This window comes from Schistocerca cancellata, chromosome 1 (assembly GCF_023864275.1).
Source record: "Schistocerca cancellata isolate TAMUIC-IGC-003103 chromosome 1, iqSchCanc2.1, whole genome shotgun sequence".
Taxonomy (NCBI): domain Eukaryota; kingdom Metazoa; phylum Arthropoda; class Insecta; order Orthoptera; family Acrididae; genus Schistocerca; species Schistocerca cancellata.
The window spans coordinates 899,223,668-899,240,557 of NC_064626.1; the positions used below are offsets into that span (position 1 = coordinate 899,223,668).

At 40.4% G+C, this 16,890-nt stretch overlaps 1 protein-coding gene across 1 annotated transcript in view; it reads right to left on the minus strand.

Moving 5' to 3' along the window:
- LOC126190826 (uncharacterized) overlaps positions 1–16,890 on the minus strand; it is a 138,152-nt gene that overhangs the window by 77,685 nt on the left and 43,577 nt on the right. The window contains exon 3 of the mRNA XM_049931400.1: positions 5,860–5,936. Within this exon, the coding sequence (XP_049787357.1) occupies positions 5,860–5,936 (77 nt within the window). The remainder of the gene's footprint in view (positions 1–5,859; positions 5,937–16,890) is intronic.

Here is a 16,890-nt window from a genome sequence, read left to right on the forward strand (position 1 = left end):
CTCCACCAGACGGCACTCATCCCTCTCCCCACCTGTACACTACTATCCCTTCCCCTTCCCCACCCCCCTACAGATTGCTGCTTGCATCCCATGTCACGTTGCATTCCGGCTCAAGATGCTGGAGTTGGCAGTTGTGTATGCATGAGGCGCGCGCGCGCTTGTGTGTGTGTGTGTGTGTGTGTGTGTGTGTGTGTGTGTGTGTGTGTCTTGTTTATGGCAAGTAGCAATCTGTCTTTCCCTACATTGTTAACAATGTCAATATGTGTTGAGCAATGTTGATTTCATTGTCTCTACTATCAGAAGCTGGAATACTTTTCACAGCACAAGGAGTATCAAATGCATCACGCCAGCCTCAGCTCTTCCATCATCTGTAGAGGTCCAGAGGTGAACTGCCTCCCTCTGTAAACAAGCAGGTCACCAAGGTGTCAGACATTTCAACAATAAGTTACTGTTATCTGTCATATTCAACCAGACATACTGACACCCACCCTGAAAGATATACTATGGATGTTGCACAAGTGGCACCATTCAGCACAGCCTACTCTGCAAGTGCCAACAATTCCTGAACGGAATAGGTATATGTAGTCTACAACTTACACAAAGGCAAGAGAAACGCAGTAACTTTCAGGACATTCATTAATTCACTGAGTGACTACAACATAGTTACATGGCTTCATAATAAATACTACCAATGACAAAAAGCAAAAAGACTACACATTTACCAATCCTATCTATTTCCCACCAACATTACATAGGTTACTGACAACATCACACTTACAATTTAAGCACTTCTCAGACACTGTTTATAGGAATGTATTTTACATAAAAGCTCACTTAAGAACTGCAAATAAGTATTCAAACACCAAAACGGAAAATAACTCCACTATATAAACACAAGCTCAGTGAAGTTATTTTGTCTATTCACATGAAAGAACTAGACAAGAAATACCAGAGAGGGATAGTCTGCCTGCCAGAAGAACACTACAACAGCCGTACAGTATGGCTAAGAATCCATTTCTTCTCTAGCAGTGTGGATCAGTGTGCAGAGATTTACAGACAATGTATCCATATGCTTTCCTAGTATTAACATTTTTACCATATCCTACATTAAAAGTTGTGTTAACACACTTTTTGGAAAATGAACAACCCCTGGTAATGTGTGTGCACTGTGTAGCCAGTGATTAATGAGGCCAGCTGCAGAAAGTTTGGTATAACTTTGTGAAATACCAAGTACTGGCTTTTCGTGACACAGTGGGGTATGGAGAATGGGACTCTCCTGTTCACTCTGCAGTTCACAGATCTGCGTCGTCTTCAGTCCTGAGACTGGTTAGTTCTAGCTCTCCATGCTACTCAATCCTGTGCAAGCTGCTTCATCTCCCAGTACCTACTGCAGCCTACATCCTTCTGAATCTGCGTGATGTATTCATCTCTGTTTCACTCTACGATTTTTACCCACGCTGCCCTCCAGCACTAAATTGGCGATCCCTTGATGCCTCAGAACATGTCCTACCAACGAATACCTTCTTCTAGTCAAGTTGTGCCTCAAACTCCTCTTCTCCCCAATTCTATCTCCTCATTAGTTATGTGATCTACCCCTCTAATCTTCAGCATTCTTCTGTAGCACCACATTCTGAAAGCTTCTATTCTCTTCCATTCCAAACTATTTATCATCCATGTTTCACTTCCATACATGGCTACACTCCATACAAATAATTCCAGAAACGACTTCCTGACCCTTAAATCTATACTCAATGTTAACAAACTTCTCTTCTTTAGAAACACTTTCCTTCCCATTGCCAGTCTACATTTTATATCCTCTCTACTTCGACCATCATCAGTTATTTTGCTCTCCAAATAGCGAAACTCATTTACTACTTTAAGTGTCTCATTTCCTAATCTAATTCCCTCAGCATCACCTTACGTAATTCGACTACATTCCATTATCCTCATTCTGCTTTTGTTGATGTTCATCTTACATCCTCCTTTCAAGACACTGTCCATTCCGTTCAACTGCTCTTCCAGGTTCTTTGCTGTCTATGAAAGAAGTACAATGACATCAGCAAACCTCAAAGCTTTTATTTCTTCTCCATGGACTTTTAATTCCTACTCTGAATTTTTTTTTGTTTCCTTTACTGCTTGCTGAATATACAGATTGAATAACATCGGGGATAGGCTACAGCCCCGTCTCACTCCCTTCCCAACTGCTGCTTCCCTTTCGTGCACCTCGACTCATAACTGTCATTTGGTTTCTGTACAAATTGTAAATAGCCACTCGCTCCCTGTATTTTACCCCTGCCACCTTTGGAATTTGAAAAAGAGTATTCTAGTCAACATTGTCAAAAGCTTTCTCTAAGTCTACAAATGATAGAAATGTAGGTTTGCCTTTCCTTAATCTATCTTCTAAGGTAAGTCGTAGGGTCAGTATTGCCTCACATGTTCCAATATTTCTACAGAATCCAAAATGATCTTCCCCGAGGTCGGTTTCTACCAGTTTTGCCATTCGTCTGTAAAGAATTCGCATTAGCATTTTGCAGCCGTGGCTTATTAAACTGATAGTTCGGTAATTTTCACATCTGTCAATACCTGCTATATATTTGGGACTGGAATTATTATATTCTTCTTGAAGTCTGAGGGTATTTCGCCTGTCCATACTTCTTGCTCACTAGATGGTGGAGTTTTGTCAGGATTGGCTCTCCCAAGGCTGTCAGTAGTTCTAACGGAATGTTGTCTACTCCCGGCGTCTTGTTTCAACTTAGGTCTTTCAGTGCTCTGTCATACTCTTCACCCAGTATCGTATCTCCCATTTCATCTTCATCCTCTTCCATTTCCATAATATTGTCCTCAAGTACATCGCCCTAGTATAGACCCTCGATATACTCCTTTCACCTTTCTGCTTTCCCTTCTTTGCTTAGAACTGGGTTTCCATATGAGCTCTTGGTATTCATACAAGTGGTTCTCTTTTCTCCGAAGGTGTGTGTAATTTTCCTGTAGGCAGTATCTATCTTACAGCTAGTGAGATAAGCCTCTACATCCTTATATTTGTCCACTAGCCGCTTAGCCATTTTGCACTTCCTGTCGATCTCATTTTTGAGATATTTGTATTCCTGTTTGCCTGCTTCATTTACTGCATTTTTATATTTTCTCCTGTTACCCAAGGATTTCTACTAGCCCTCGTCTTTTTGCCTACTTGATCCTCTGCTGCCTTCACTACTTCATCCCTCAAAGCTACCCATTCTTCTTCTACTGTATTTCTTTCCCCCATTCCTGTCAATTGTTCCCTTATGCTCTCCCTGAAACACTCTACAACCTCTGGTTTAGTCAGTTCATCCACGTCCCATCTCCTTAAATTCCCACATTTTTGCAGTTTCTTCAGTTTTAATCTACAGTTCATAACCAATAGATTGTGGTCAGAGTCCACATCTGCCCAGGGAAATGTCTTACAATTTAAAACCTGGTTCCTAAATCTCTGTCTTATCATTATATAATCTGAGACCTTTAAGTATCTCAAGGCTTCTTCCACATATACAACCTACTTTCACGATTTTTGAGCCAAGTGTTAGCTATGATTAACTTATGCTCTGTGCAAAATTCTACCAGACGGCTTCCTCTTTCATTTCTTACCCCCAATCCATATTCACCTACTACATTTCCTTCTCTTCCTTTTCCTACTATTGAATTCCAATCACCTGTGACTATTAAATTTTCGTCTCTCTTCACTATCTGAATAATTTCTTTTATCTCATCATATATTTCATCAATTTCTTCGTCATCTGCAGAGGTAGTTTGTACATAAACTTGTACTACTTTAGTAGGCGTGGGCTTCGTGTCTATCTTGGTCACAATAATGCAGTCACTATGCTGTTTGTAGTAGCTTACCTGCACTCCTATTTTTTTAAATTCATTATTAAACCTACTCCTGCATTACCCCTTTTTGATTTTGTACTTATAATCCTGTCTTCACCTGACCAAAAGTCTTGTTCCTCCTGCCACCGAACTTCACTAATTCCCACTATATCTAACATCAATCTATCCATTTCCCTTTTTAAATTTTCTAACCTACCTGCCCGATTAAAGTATCGGACAATCCACGCTCCGGTCCGTAGAACGCCAGTTTTCTTTCTCCTGATAATGATGTCCTCTTGAGTAGTTCCCACCCAGAGATCCAAATGGGGGACTATTTTACCTCCAGAATATTTTACCCAAGAGGACGCCATCATCATTTAACCATACAGTAAAGCTGCATGACCTTGGGAAAAATTACGGCTGCAGTTTTCCTTTGCTTTCAGCCGTTCACAGTACCAGCACAGCAAGGCCATTTCGGTTAGTGTTACAAGGCCAGAACAGTGAATCATCCACTGTTGCCCCTGCAACTACTGAAAAGGCTGCTGCCCTCTTCAGGAACCATACGTTTGTCTGGCCTCTCAACAGATACTCCTCCGTTGTGGTCGAATCTACGGTGCGCCTACCTGCATCGCTGAGGCACACATGCCTCCCCACCTACGGCAAGGTTCCATGGTTCATGGGGGTAAGGGAGGGGGGGAGACTTAGTTTTATGCTGTTAAAATAATATTTTTAATAATTTCGATTTTTCGATGTCCTGTAATGCAGGAACTATTTTGTTGTAGGTGGAAAAATACTGAACAGGACTTTTTCTGTGGCAAATTTAATGTATTTTAATTTTGTACTGGGAAACATTTTCATTTTCACTAGAAGCCACAATTACTGAGATCTTAAAAGAACAAAAATTTCCATTAAATGCCCCCTCCCCCATACTATCACCCCATCAGTCAGTTTTTTCCGTGACCCTCCCCCCATACCCCCAAACACTGTTCAAAAATTTGCGACTAGATGATTTTTTTCCCCAGAGTTGACTTTTTTTTGTCTTCACTGACTTTCATAACACACACCACTTTCAACTTACAGAACTGAAGATACAGTGCCTGGTATAATTGGCTCATAATGCATTTTTGTATGTGTATTCTCATACACAATTTACTTACAATCACGGCATTATTTATAAAATATTACATTTTGTTTTGCCATATTTATGACTTAACTATGCAGCTATCTCAATGAGCTATTTATGTCAGAGATGTAAGTCTGATTATACTTTTTTTTTATCTTTGATGACCACAGTTTTATTTGATGTAAATATTTCAGGCTATATTCTGTCCTGAACTACCTATATATTAAATAATTTTATCCATATTATCAATATATTTTTTGTTTGGAACTCCAGTTTATTTGTTGTCTTTTTTGTCATGTGTAGATCTCTAAACAATGGAAAATCCAGGATGGAATGTAAAAATCAGAGAAGGAAAGTTGCTACTCACCATACAGCAGAGATTCAGAGTTGCGATAGGCATAACAAAAAGATTCACACAACTGAGTGTGGTTTCAGTTCTCTGAGACTGCAGTGTGAGTGTGAGTGTGAGAGTGTGTGTGTGTGTGTGTGTGTGTGTGTGTGTGTGTGGCGCACACACACGTCAAAAGCTATAATTGTGTGAATCTTTTTGTTGTGCCTATCGTGACTCAACATCTCCGCTATATAACTCGTCTAAAATGTTCATTTGGCAACTCCCTTCCACTCTATGAAGAATTGTAAAGCTACTGCTTATATCTAATTCAGAGTACTGTTTGCAAGATGAGTACTCAATTTGGAGAGATTGGTTTTGCTTTTGTTTCTACGTTCATCAGTATGTAACAGCAGTTAATGATATTCAAATGAAGAAGGAGTAAAAATGGTTAGTTCGTGCACGACATGTAGCCTACAGTGAGTCACAGGAGAAGTGATGAGGAGGATACTTCACTTTAAAGAGGACAACAGCTATTTAAATAAAATGTATGCAACTATTTTACCTTCATCACATTTCTTCCTGATGCGAAGAGCTGCCGTTGTGTCACTTTCTTAGCAGAATGTGGTACCAACAGTCCACCTAAAATACGAATGAAACATTCATTTATCATCCTCTTTGATATTTAAATAATTGTGAGAGGACTGATCAACTCTCACTGTACTAATAATGTTTGGTAAGTGTGGTGAAAATATGTTTAAGATCTCCTTTTACACACACATTCTTCATTCCTGATTATACATTTTTTCCTATAACCTTTCAGGAAAACATGCCAACCTCTGCAAAATAGTAGTTGATAGCAATGATTATTTTCTCTTTGAATGCATATTTATTCCCATTCTAGAAGACAATCAAGGATGAGAAAGCAATTTAAATCCCAAATCAACATTTCTGTCACTGTGACTGCTGGAATAACTACAGAATGGTGTATTGTCCTGCTGAAACACCTTTTCGTGCCAAGCAGTTGTAAGTGTCGAGAAGCATTAAAGGTAAGAAGTGTTTGAGAAGGGCTTGAGACAAGGTTGTAGCCTATCCTCGATGTTGCTCAATCTGTACACTGAGCAAGGAAACCAAAGAAAAATTTGATGAAGGAGTCCAAATTCAAGGAACAAAATAGTATCTTGAAAAGAGGATATAAGATGAAAGCAAACCAAGGGTACTGTAATACAAACACAAACATACACACAAAATTCTAGCTTTCGCAACCAACGGTTGCCTCGTCAGGAAAGAGGGAAGGAGAGGGAAAGATGAAAGGATTTGGGTTTTAAGGGAGAGGGTAAGGAGTCATTCCAATCCCGGGAGCGGAAAGACTTACCTTAGGGCGAAAAAAAGGACAGGTATACACTCGCGCGCACACACACACACATATCCATCCACACATATACAGGCACAAGCAGACAAGCAGACAAATTTCTCTTTGTCACCAACTGGTACATTAAATCCTGTAGGAGGTAATGTGTGTGTGTATATATTACAAGTAGTGGAGTAGTTCTGCTATCTGGGCAGTAAAATAGCTTATGATAGCTGAAATAGAGAGGATATCAAATGTAGACTGGCAATGGCAAGAAAAGTGTTTCTCAAATAGAGAAAATTGTTAACATCAAATATAGATTTAAGTGTTCGGGAGCATTTTCTACAGGTACTTGTTCGGAATGTAGCCTTGTATAGAAGTGAAATGTGGAGAAAAAACTATTTTACAAACTACAAGAATAGAAGTTACGGAAATGTTTGCTACAGACGAACGCTGAAGATTAGACAGTTAGATCATGTGATTAATGAGGAGGTAATGAATAGAATTCTTAATAATCGAATGGCTTAATAGGACATCCTGCGGCATCAAGGGATCAGCAGTTTAGTACTGAAGGGAAGTGGGGTGGGGGACAACAACTGTAGAGGATGAGACCAAAGGATGTATGTTGCAGTAGTTATCCAGCGATGAAGAGGCCTGTGCAGGATAGCTGCATCAAAGCAGTCTTCAGACTCAAGATTACAATAACAACAACAGATCACTTTTCACGAATTTGTTTTTCAAACAGTCTAACAATGAAGCATAAGCCAGTCATGGCTGTGTCTTTTTGTATGAAATCTATAAGGATTATAGCCTGGAACCTAAAGGAAGTGAACAAAATCTTATCAGCAAATAAAATGGTCTTGATGCATTGTTTTGACTGCCGTCTAACTTTGGTGTGTAATAATGGACCCAGATTTCTCTTTGTCACTAACTGGTACATTAAATCCTGTAGATTGTGATTCACCATTGCAAAAAAACTGATGTAAAAAAATTCTTTCAGATGAGTTTATAGTCAATAGTAAGCACTTGAGATACCCACTGCACACACACAGGTTTTTAATTTCCAGTTTTTATTGTGTGCTCATTCACCCGATGTAGATCAAGTATTCCATGCATTTTTTACATGGCAGTGTTACATAATGAAATGCAGATTTCTTTCAATTATCTTCACTGTGGTGACCCTATTGGGTAGAAGAGGGTTTTTCGCATGCCATCTTCATCTCATCAGTCTTAAAGCAAATCTTATTAAGTGCTAGTTCATAATCACTGGGAAATCCAAACAACTCTAAGACGATCTGTTTTGCAATCAAACTTTTCAACAGAAAATGCTTAACAGCAGCACAAAACTATACCCTCTCTCCTCCCTGCATCCATATTCCCTAACACTTCCAAGAACAACCATTTCAGTTGACCAATAATGACAAACTGCCAAACTCTTATGATTCAGGTTTTGTTTATAATACCAAACGAAAAACCATTGTATGGAAGAAATGGTGTGTGTAATGACTGAGACAAAAACAAGACATCATCTATCCAGTATCATCATTATAAGCGGTATGCTTTAGAATCACTGTATTCTTAATTGACAGTTATCTGGCACATCCAGCAATTTTGCACAATTTCTTTAATTTTGCGGAAATTGAAAATTTGTGATAAGATCCTATGGGACCAAACTTCTGAGTGCATTGGTCCCTAAGCTTACACATTACTTAATTAACTTAAACTAACTTACGCGCTAAGGACTACACACACACCCATGCCAGAGGGAGCACTCTAACATCTGACGTGGGGAGCAGCTTGAACCATGGCAAGGCGCCTAAGATCGCGCAGCTACCCTGCATGGCTTCGATTTTGTTGTTTGGAGCTGTTAACAGCCGTATACATTCCTTAATAAAGCCCACAAAAGTTAGTAGTATAGAAATCCCTCAGCAAAAAAGTAATCTGTTAGTATCAAGTGGGATCTGAAATTTTATATTACTTACATAATTCCTTTACTTGTTGGTCTTAACATAAAGTAATCCACAACACACTGAAATAATTTTAATCATCATTATATACCAAAAACGTTCAGTTATGTTGCAAATATCTTTCTTACAAGGAACCCCTTGAGTGCAAGGTTGCAAGTTCAATCTTTAGTAAGGCCGATTTGAAAGTAACAATTACAGACAATCTGTAATAGTTGGCAATCATGCTTTTTATTGCGCAATATGCTGTGAACCACTGATGATGGGAAACTGGCAGTTCCCACATCCCTTGATTTCCAGAAAGCATTCACACAATGCCACACTACAGATTGTTAATTAACGTCAGCACATACAGAATAAGTTCACAGATATGTGAGTGGCTCGAAGACTTCTTAAGTGATATAATCCAATATGTTGTCTTGGACAGTGTATGTTCATTGGAGACAGGTGTATCAGCAGTACCCAAGAGAAATGTGGTAAGACCACTCTTATTCAGTGTATACACAGACAACCTGATGCCAGGGTGTGCAGCAATCTGTTACCATTTGTTACTAATACCTTAGTATACGGGAAACTGTCATCACTGGGTGACTGCAGGAAGATGCAGGAAGACATGGGAAAAGTTTCTTTTGGTATGATGAAAGGCAGCTATCTCTAAATGCAAAAAAACTTAGTTACTGCAAATGAATAGAAAAAAACAATTCCTTAATATTCAGTTACCATATCACAGGTAAAGGTGTACTGTTTGGTACAGTTACACTGCTGTAGCATAGCAGAGCAACATGAACTGAACGAGCACATGAGGCTTGTTTTACAGAAGGCAAATCGTCAATTTCGGTCCACAAGGAGATGTCTAGGGAAGTGTAGCCCCCTACAAAGTAGTCTACACAAGGAACATTGTATTTTAAAAGACAACGATCACTTTAGATCGCAAATGACGTTTATTTTTCCAGTAAACTGTTGTTGTTGTGGTCTTCAGTCCTGAGACTGGTTTGATGCAGCTCTCCATGCTACTCTATCCTGTGCAAGCTTCTTCATCTCCCAGTACCTACTGCAACCTACATCCTTTTGAATCTGCTTGGTGTATTCATCTCTTAGTCTCTCTCTACGATTTTTACCCTACACGCTGCCCTCCAATACTAAATTGGTGATCCCTTGATGTCTCAGAACAAGTCCTACCAACCGATCCCTTCTGCTAGTCAAGTTGTGCCACAAACTTCTCTTCTCCCCAATTCTATTCAACACCACCTCATTAGTTATGTGATCTACCCATCTAAATCTTCAGCATTCTTCTGTAGCACCACATTTCAAAAGCTTCTATTCTCTTCTTGTCTAAACTATTTATCGTCCATGTTTCACTTCCATACATGGCTACACTACATACAAATACTTTCCGAAATGACTTCCTGACACTTAAATCTATACTCGATGTTAACAAATTTTTCTTCTTCAGAAACGCTTTCCTTCCCATTGCCAGTCTAACATTTTACATCCTCTCTACTTCAACCATCATCAGTTATTTTGCTCCCCAAATAGCAAAACTCCTTTACTACTTTAAGTGTCTTATTTCCTAATCTAATACCCTCAGCATCACCCGACCTACTTCGACTACATTCCATTATCCTCGTTTTGGTTTTGTTTATGTTCATCTTATATCCTCCGTTACACACAATATCCATTCTGTTCACCTGATCTTCCAAGTCCTTCGCTGTCTCTGACAGAATTACAATGTCATCGGCGAACCTCAAAGTTTTTATTTCTTCTCCATGGATTTTAATACCTACTCCGAATTTTACTTTTGCTTCCTTCACTGCTTGCTCAATATACAGATTGAATAACATCGGGGAGAGGCTACAACCCTGTCTCACTCCCTACCCGACCACTGCTTCCCTTTCATGTCCCTCGACTCTTATAACTGCCATTTGGTTTCTATACAAATTGTAAATAGCCTTTCCCTCCCTATATTTTATCCCTGCCACCTTCAAAATTTGAAAGAGAGTATTCCAATCAACATTGTCAAAAGCTTTCTCTAAGTCTACAAAAGCTACACACATGGGTTTGCCTTTCCTTTATCTAGCTTCTAAGAGAAGTCGTAGAGTCAGTATTGCCTCACGTGTTCCAATATTTCTAAGGAATCCTAACTGATCTTCCCCGAGGTCGGCTTCTACCAGTTTTTCCATTCGTCTGTAAAGAATTCGCGTTAGTATTTTGCAGCTGTGACTTATTAAACTGATAGTTCGGTAATTTTCACATCTGTCAACACCTGCTTTCTTTGGGATTGGAATTATTATATTCTTCTTGAAATCTGAGGGTATTTCGCCTGTCTCATACATCTTGCTCACCAGATGGTAGAGTTTTGTCAGGACTGGCTCTCCCAAGGTCGTCATTAGTTCTAATGGAATGTTGTCTACACCCGGGGCATTGTTTGGACTCAGGTCTTTCAGTGCTCCGTCAAACTCTTCACGCAGTATCATATCTCCCATTTCATCTTCATCTACATCCTCTTCCATTTCCATAATATTGTCCCCAGGAACATCGCCCTTGTATAGACCCTCTGTATACTCCTTCCACCTTTTTGCTTTCCCTTCTTTGCTTAGAACTGGGTTTCCATCTGAGCTCTTGATATTCATACAAGTGGTTCTCCTTTCTCCAAAGGTCTCTTTCATTTTCCTGTAGGCATTATCTACCTTACCTCCCTAGTGAGATAAGCCTCTACATCTACATCTACATTTATACTCCGCAAGCCACCCAACGGTGTGTGGCGGAGGGCACTTTACGTGCCACTGTCATTATCTCCCTTTTCTGTTCCAGTCGCGTATGGTTCGCGGGAAGAACGACTGTCTGAAATCCTCCGTGTGCGCTCTAATCTCTCTAATTTTACATTCCTGATCTCCTCAGGAGGTATAAGTAGGGGGAAGCAATATATTCAATACCTCATCCAGAAACGCACCCTCTCGAAACCTGGCGAGCAAGCTACACCACGATGCAGAGCGCCTCTCTTGCAGAGTCTGCCACTTGAGTTTGCTAAACATCTCCGTAACGCTATCACGGTTACCAAATAACCCTGTGACGAAACGCGCCGCTCTTCTTTGGATCTTCTCTATCTCTTCCGTCAACCCCCATCTGGTACGGATCCCACACTGATGAGCAATACTCAAGTGTAGGTCGAACAAGTGTTTTGTGAGCCACCTCCTTTGTTGATGGAATACATTTTCTAAGGACTCTCCCAATGAATCTCAACCTGGTACCCGCCTTACCAACAATTAATTTTATATGATCATTCCACTTAAAATCGTTCCGCACGCATACTCCCAGATATTTTACAGAAGTAACTGCTACCAGTGTTTGTTCCACTATCATGTAATCATACAATAAAGGATCCTTCTTTCTATGTATTCGCAATACATTACATTTGTCTATGTTAAGGGTCAGTTGCCACTCCCTGCACCAAGTGCCTATCTGCTGCAGATCTTCCTGCATTTCGCCACAACTTTCTAATGCAGCAACTTCTCTGTATACTACAGCATCATCCACAAAAAGCCGCATGGAACTTCCGACACTATCTACTAGGTCATTTATATATATTGTGAAAAGTAATGGTCCCGTAACACTCCCCTGTGGTACGCCAGAGGTTACTTTAACGTTTGTAGACGTCTCTCCATTGATAACAACATGCTGCGTTCTGTTTGCTAAAAATTCTTCAATCCAGCCACACAGCTGGTCTGATATTCCGTAGGCTCTTACTTTGTTTATCAGGCGACAGCGCGGAACTGTATCGAACGCCTTCCGGAAGTCAAGGAAAATAGCATCTACCTGGGAGCCTGTATCTAACATTTTCTGGGTCTCATGAACAAATAAAGCGAGTTGGGTCTCACACGATCGCTGTTTCCGGAATCCATGTTGATTCCTACAGAGTAGATTCCGTGTTTCCAAAAACGACATGATACTCGAGCAAAAAACATGTTCTAAAAATTCTACAATGGATCGATGTCAGAGATATAGGTCTATAGTTCTGCGCATCTGCTCGACGACCCTTCTTGAAGACTGGAACTACCTGTGCTCTTTTCCAATCATTTGGAACCTTCCGCTCCTCTTGCGGTACACGGCTGTTAGAAGGGGGGGCAAGTTCTTTCGCGTACTCTGTGTAGAATCGAATTGGTATCCCATCAGGTCCAGTGGACTTTCCTCTGTTGGGTGATTCCAGTTGCTTTTCTACTCCTTGGACACTTATTTTGATGTCAGCCATTTTTTCGTTTGTGCGAGGATTTAGAGAAGGAACTGCAGTGCGGTCTTCCTCTGTGAAACAGCTTTGGAAAAAGGTGTTTAGTATTTCAGCTTTACGCTTGTCATCCTCTGTTTCAATGCCATCATCATCCTAGAGTGTCTGGATATGCTGTTCCGAGCCACTTACTGATTTAACGTAAGACTAGAACTTCCTAGGATTTTCTGTCAAGTGGGTACATAGAATTTTACTTTAGAATTCACTGAACGCTTCACGCATAGCCCTCCTTACGCTAACTTTGACATCATTTAGCTTCTGTTTGTCTGAGAGGTTTTGGCTGTGTTTAAACTTGCAGTGAAGCTCTCTTTGCTTTCGCAGTAGTTTACTAACTTTGTTGTTGAACCACGGTGGATTTTTCCCGTCCCTCACAGTTTTACTCGGCATGTACCTGTCTAAAACGCATTTTACGATTGCCTTGAACTTTTTCCATAAACACTCAACATTGTCAGTGTCGGAACAGAAATTTTCGTTTTGATCTGTTAGGTAGTCTGAAATCTGCCTTCTATTACTCTTGCTAAACAGATAAACCTTCCTCCCTTTTTTTATATTCCTATTAACATCCATATTCAGAGATGCTGCAACGGCCCTATGATCACTGATTCCCTGTTCTGCACTTACAGAGTCGAAATGTTTGGGTCTGTTTGTTATCAGTAGGTCCAAGATGTTATCTCCATGAGTCGGTTCTCTGTTTAATTGCTCGAGGTAATTTTCGGATAGTGCACTCAGTATAATGTTACTCGATGCTCTGCCCCTACCACCCGTCCTAAACATCTGAGTGTCCCAATCTATATCTGGTAAATTGAAATCTCCACCTAAGACTATAACACGCTGAGAAAATTTATGTGAAATGTATTCCAAATTTTCTCTCAGTTGTTCTGCCACTAATGCTGCTGAGTCGGGAAGTCAGTAAAAGCAGCCAATTATTAACCTAGCTCGGTTGTTGAGTGTAACCTCCACCCATAATAATTCACAGGAACTATCCACTTCTACTTCACTACAGGATAAACTACTACTAACAGCAACAAACACACCACCACCGGTCGCATGCAATCTATCCTTTCTAAACACCGCCTGTGCCTTTGTAAAAATTTCGGCAGAATTTATCTCTGGCTTCAGCCAGCTTTCTGTACCTATAACGATTTCAGCTTCGGTGCTTTCTATCAGCGCTTGAAGTTCCGGTACTTTACCAATGCAGCTTCGACAGTTTACAATTACAATACCGATTGCTGCTTGGTCCCCGCATGTCCTGACTTTGCCCCGCACCTTTTGAGGATGTTGCCCTTTCTGTACTTGCCCGAGGCCATCTAATCTAAAAAAACCGCCCAGTCCACACCACACAACCCCTGCTACCCGTGTAGCCGCTTGCTGCGTGTAGTGGACTCCTGACCTATCCAGCGGAACCCGAAACCACACCACCCTATGGCGCAAGTCGAGGAATCTGCAGCCCACATGGTCGCAGAACTGTCTCAGTCTCTGATTCAGTCCCTCCACTTGGCTTTGTACCAAAGGTCCGCAGACAGTACTGTCGACGATGCTGCACATGGTGAGCTCTGCTTTCATCCTGCTAGCGAGACTAGTAGTCTTCACCAAATCAGATACATTTATCTTACATTTATCCCCTAGCCATCCCTGCTTTAGCCATTTTGCACTTCCTGTCAATCTCATTTTTGAGGCGTTTGTATTCCTTTTTGCCTGCTTAATTTATTGCATTATTATATTTTCTCCTTTCATCAATTAAATTCAATATTTCTTCTGTTACCCAAGGATTTCTACTAGCCCTCGTCTTTTTACCTACTTGATCCTCTGCTGCCTTCACTGCTTCATCCCTGAAAGCTACCCATTCTTTTTCTACTGTATCTCTTTCCCCCATTCCTGACAATTGTTCCCTTATGCTCTCCTGAAACTCTGTACAATTTCTGGTCCAGTCAGTTTATCCAGGTCCCATCACCTTAAATTCCCACCTTTTTGCAGTTTCTTCAGTTTTAATCTACAGTTCATAACCATTAGATTGTGGTCAGAGTCCACATCTGCCCCTGGAAATGTCTTACAATTTAAAACCTGGTTCCTAAATCTCTGTCTTACCATTATACCATCTGAGACCTTCTAGTATCTCAAGGCTTCTTCCACATACACAACCTTCTTTCACGATTCTTGAACCAAGTGTTAGCTATGATTAAATTGTGCTCTGTGCAAAATTCTACCAGGCGGCTTCCTCTTTCTTTTCTTAGCCCCAATCCATATTCACCTACTACATTTCCTTCTCTCCCTTTTCCTACTACTGAATTCCAGTCACCCATGACTTAAATTTTCATCTCCCTTCACTATCTGAATAATTTCTTTTATTTCGTCATACATTTCTTCAATTTTTTCGTCATCTGCAGAGCTAGTTGACATATAAACTTGTACTGCTGTAGTAGGCGTGGGCTTCGTGTCTATCTTGGTCACATTAATGCATTCACTATGCTGTTTGTAGTAGCTTACCCGCACTCCTATTTTTTTAAATTCATTATTAAACCTACTCCTGCATTACCCCTTTTTGATTTTGTACTTATGACCCTGTCTTCACCTGATCAAAAGTCTTGTTGCTCCTGCCACCGAACTTCACTAATTCCCACTATATCTAACTTTAACCTATCCATTTCCCTTTTTAAATTTTCTAACCTACCTGCCCGATTAAGGGATCTGACACTCCACGCTCCAATCTATAGAACACCAGTTTTCTTTCTCCTGATAACGACGTCCTCTTGAGTAGTCCCCGCCCGGAGATCCGAATGGGGGACTATTTTACCTCCGGAATACTTTACCCAAGAGAACGCCATCATCATTAACCATACAGTAAAGCTGCATGCCCTTGGGAAAAATTACGGCTGTCGTTTCCCCTTGCTTTCAACCATTCACAGTACCAGCACAGCAAGGCTGTTTTGGTTAGTGTTACAAGGCCAGATCAGTCAATCATCCAGACTGTTGCCCCTGCAACTACTGAAAAGGCTGCTGCCCCTCTTCAGGAGTTTTGCTATTTGGGGAGCAAAATAACTGATGATGGTCGAAGTAGAGAGGATATCAAATGTAGACTGGCAATGGCAAGGAAAGCGTTTCTGAAGAAGAAAAATTTGTTAACATCGAGTATAGATTTAAGTGTCAGGAAGTCATTTCTGAAAGTATTTGTATGGAGTGTAGCCATGTATGGAAGTGAAACATGGACGATAAATAGTTTAGACAAGAAGAGAATAGAAACTTACGAAATGTGGTGCTACAGAAGAATGCTGAAGATTAGATGGGTAGATCACATAACTAATGAGGAGGTGTTAAATAGGATTGGGGAGAAGAGAAGTTCGTGGCACAACTTGACTAGAAGAAGGGATCGGTTGGTAGGACATGTTCTGAGGCATCAAGGGATCACCAATTTAGTATTGGAGGGCAGCGTGGAGCATAAAAATCGTAGAGGGAGACCAAGAGATGAATACACCAAGCAGATTCAGAAGGATGTAGGTTGCAGTAGGTACTGGGAGATGAAGCTTGCACAGGATAGAGTAGCATGGGGAGCTGCATCAAACTAGTCTCAGGACTGAAGACCGCAACAAACAACAAGGGACTTCAGAAAAATGGTGTAAAACATGGGAGAATGTAACATGTGGGAAATAAAGCCTTAAGCTGTAAAAGTTACGTATAGGATACCCCTTGCACTTTATGTATGATATATGTACATAACAGGCATCAAAAGACTTGTCAGGGTCTTGATTATTATCTATTTAAGGTTTATTATCTAATAAAAACTGCTGATGTAACTGGAACTGGTAAACAGGAACATTTCACACTATTTCATATGTCACAATCAATGTTTTTTTAAAGTCTGCAGCTGTCATTAATTATTTAAATAATGAAATACTGCACTAGTTATGTATTTTTTCATGCGTAGCATGATGCATTTCAAGAATTTTCCCTTGTGTACGTAATTACACAAGTATGTGTACATAAGTATTTTGTGTGGTGTTTGAATAT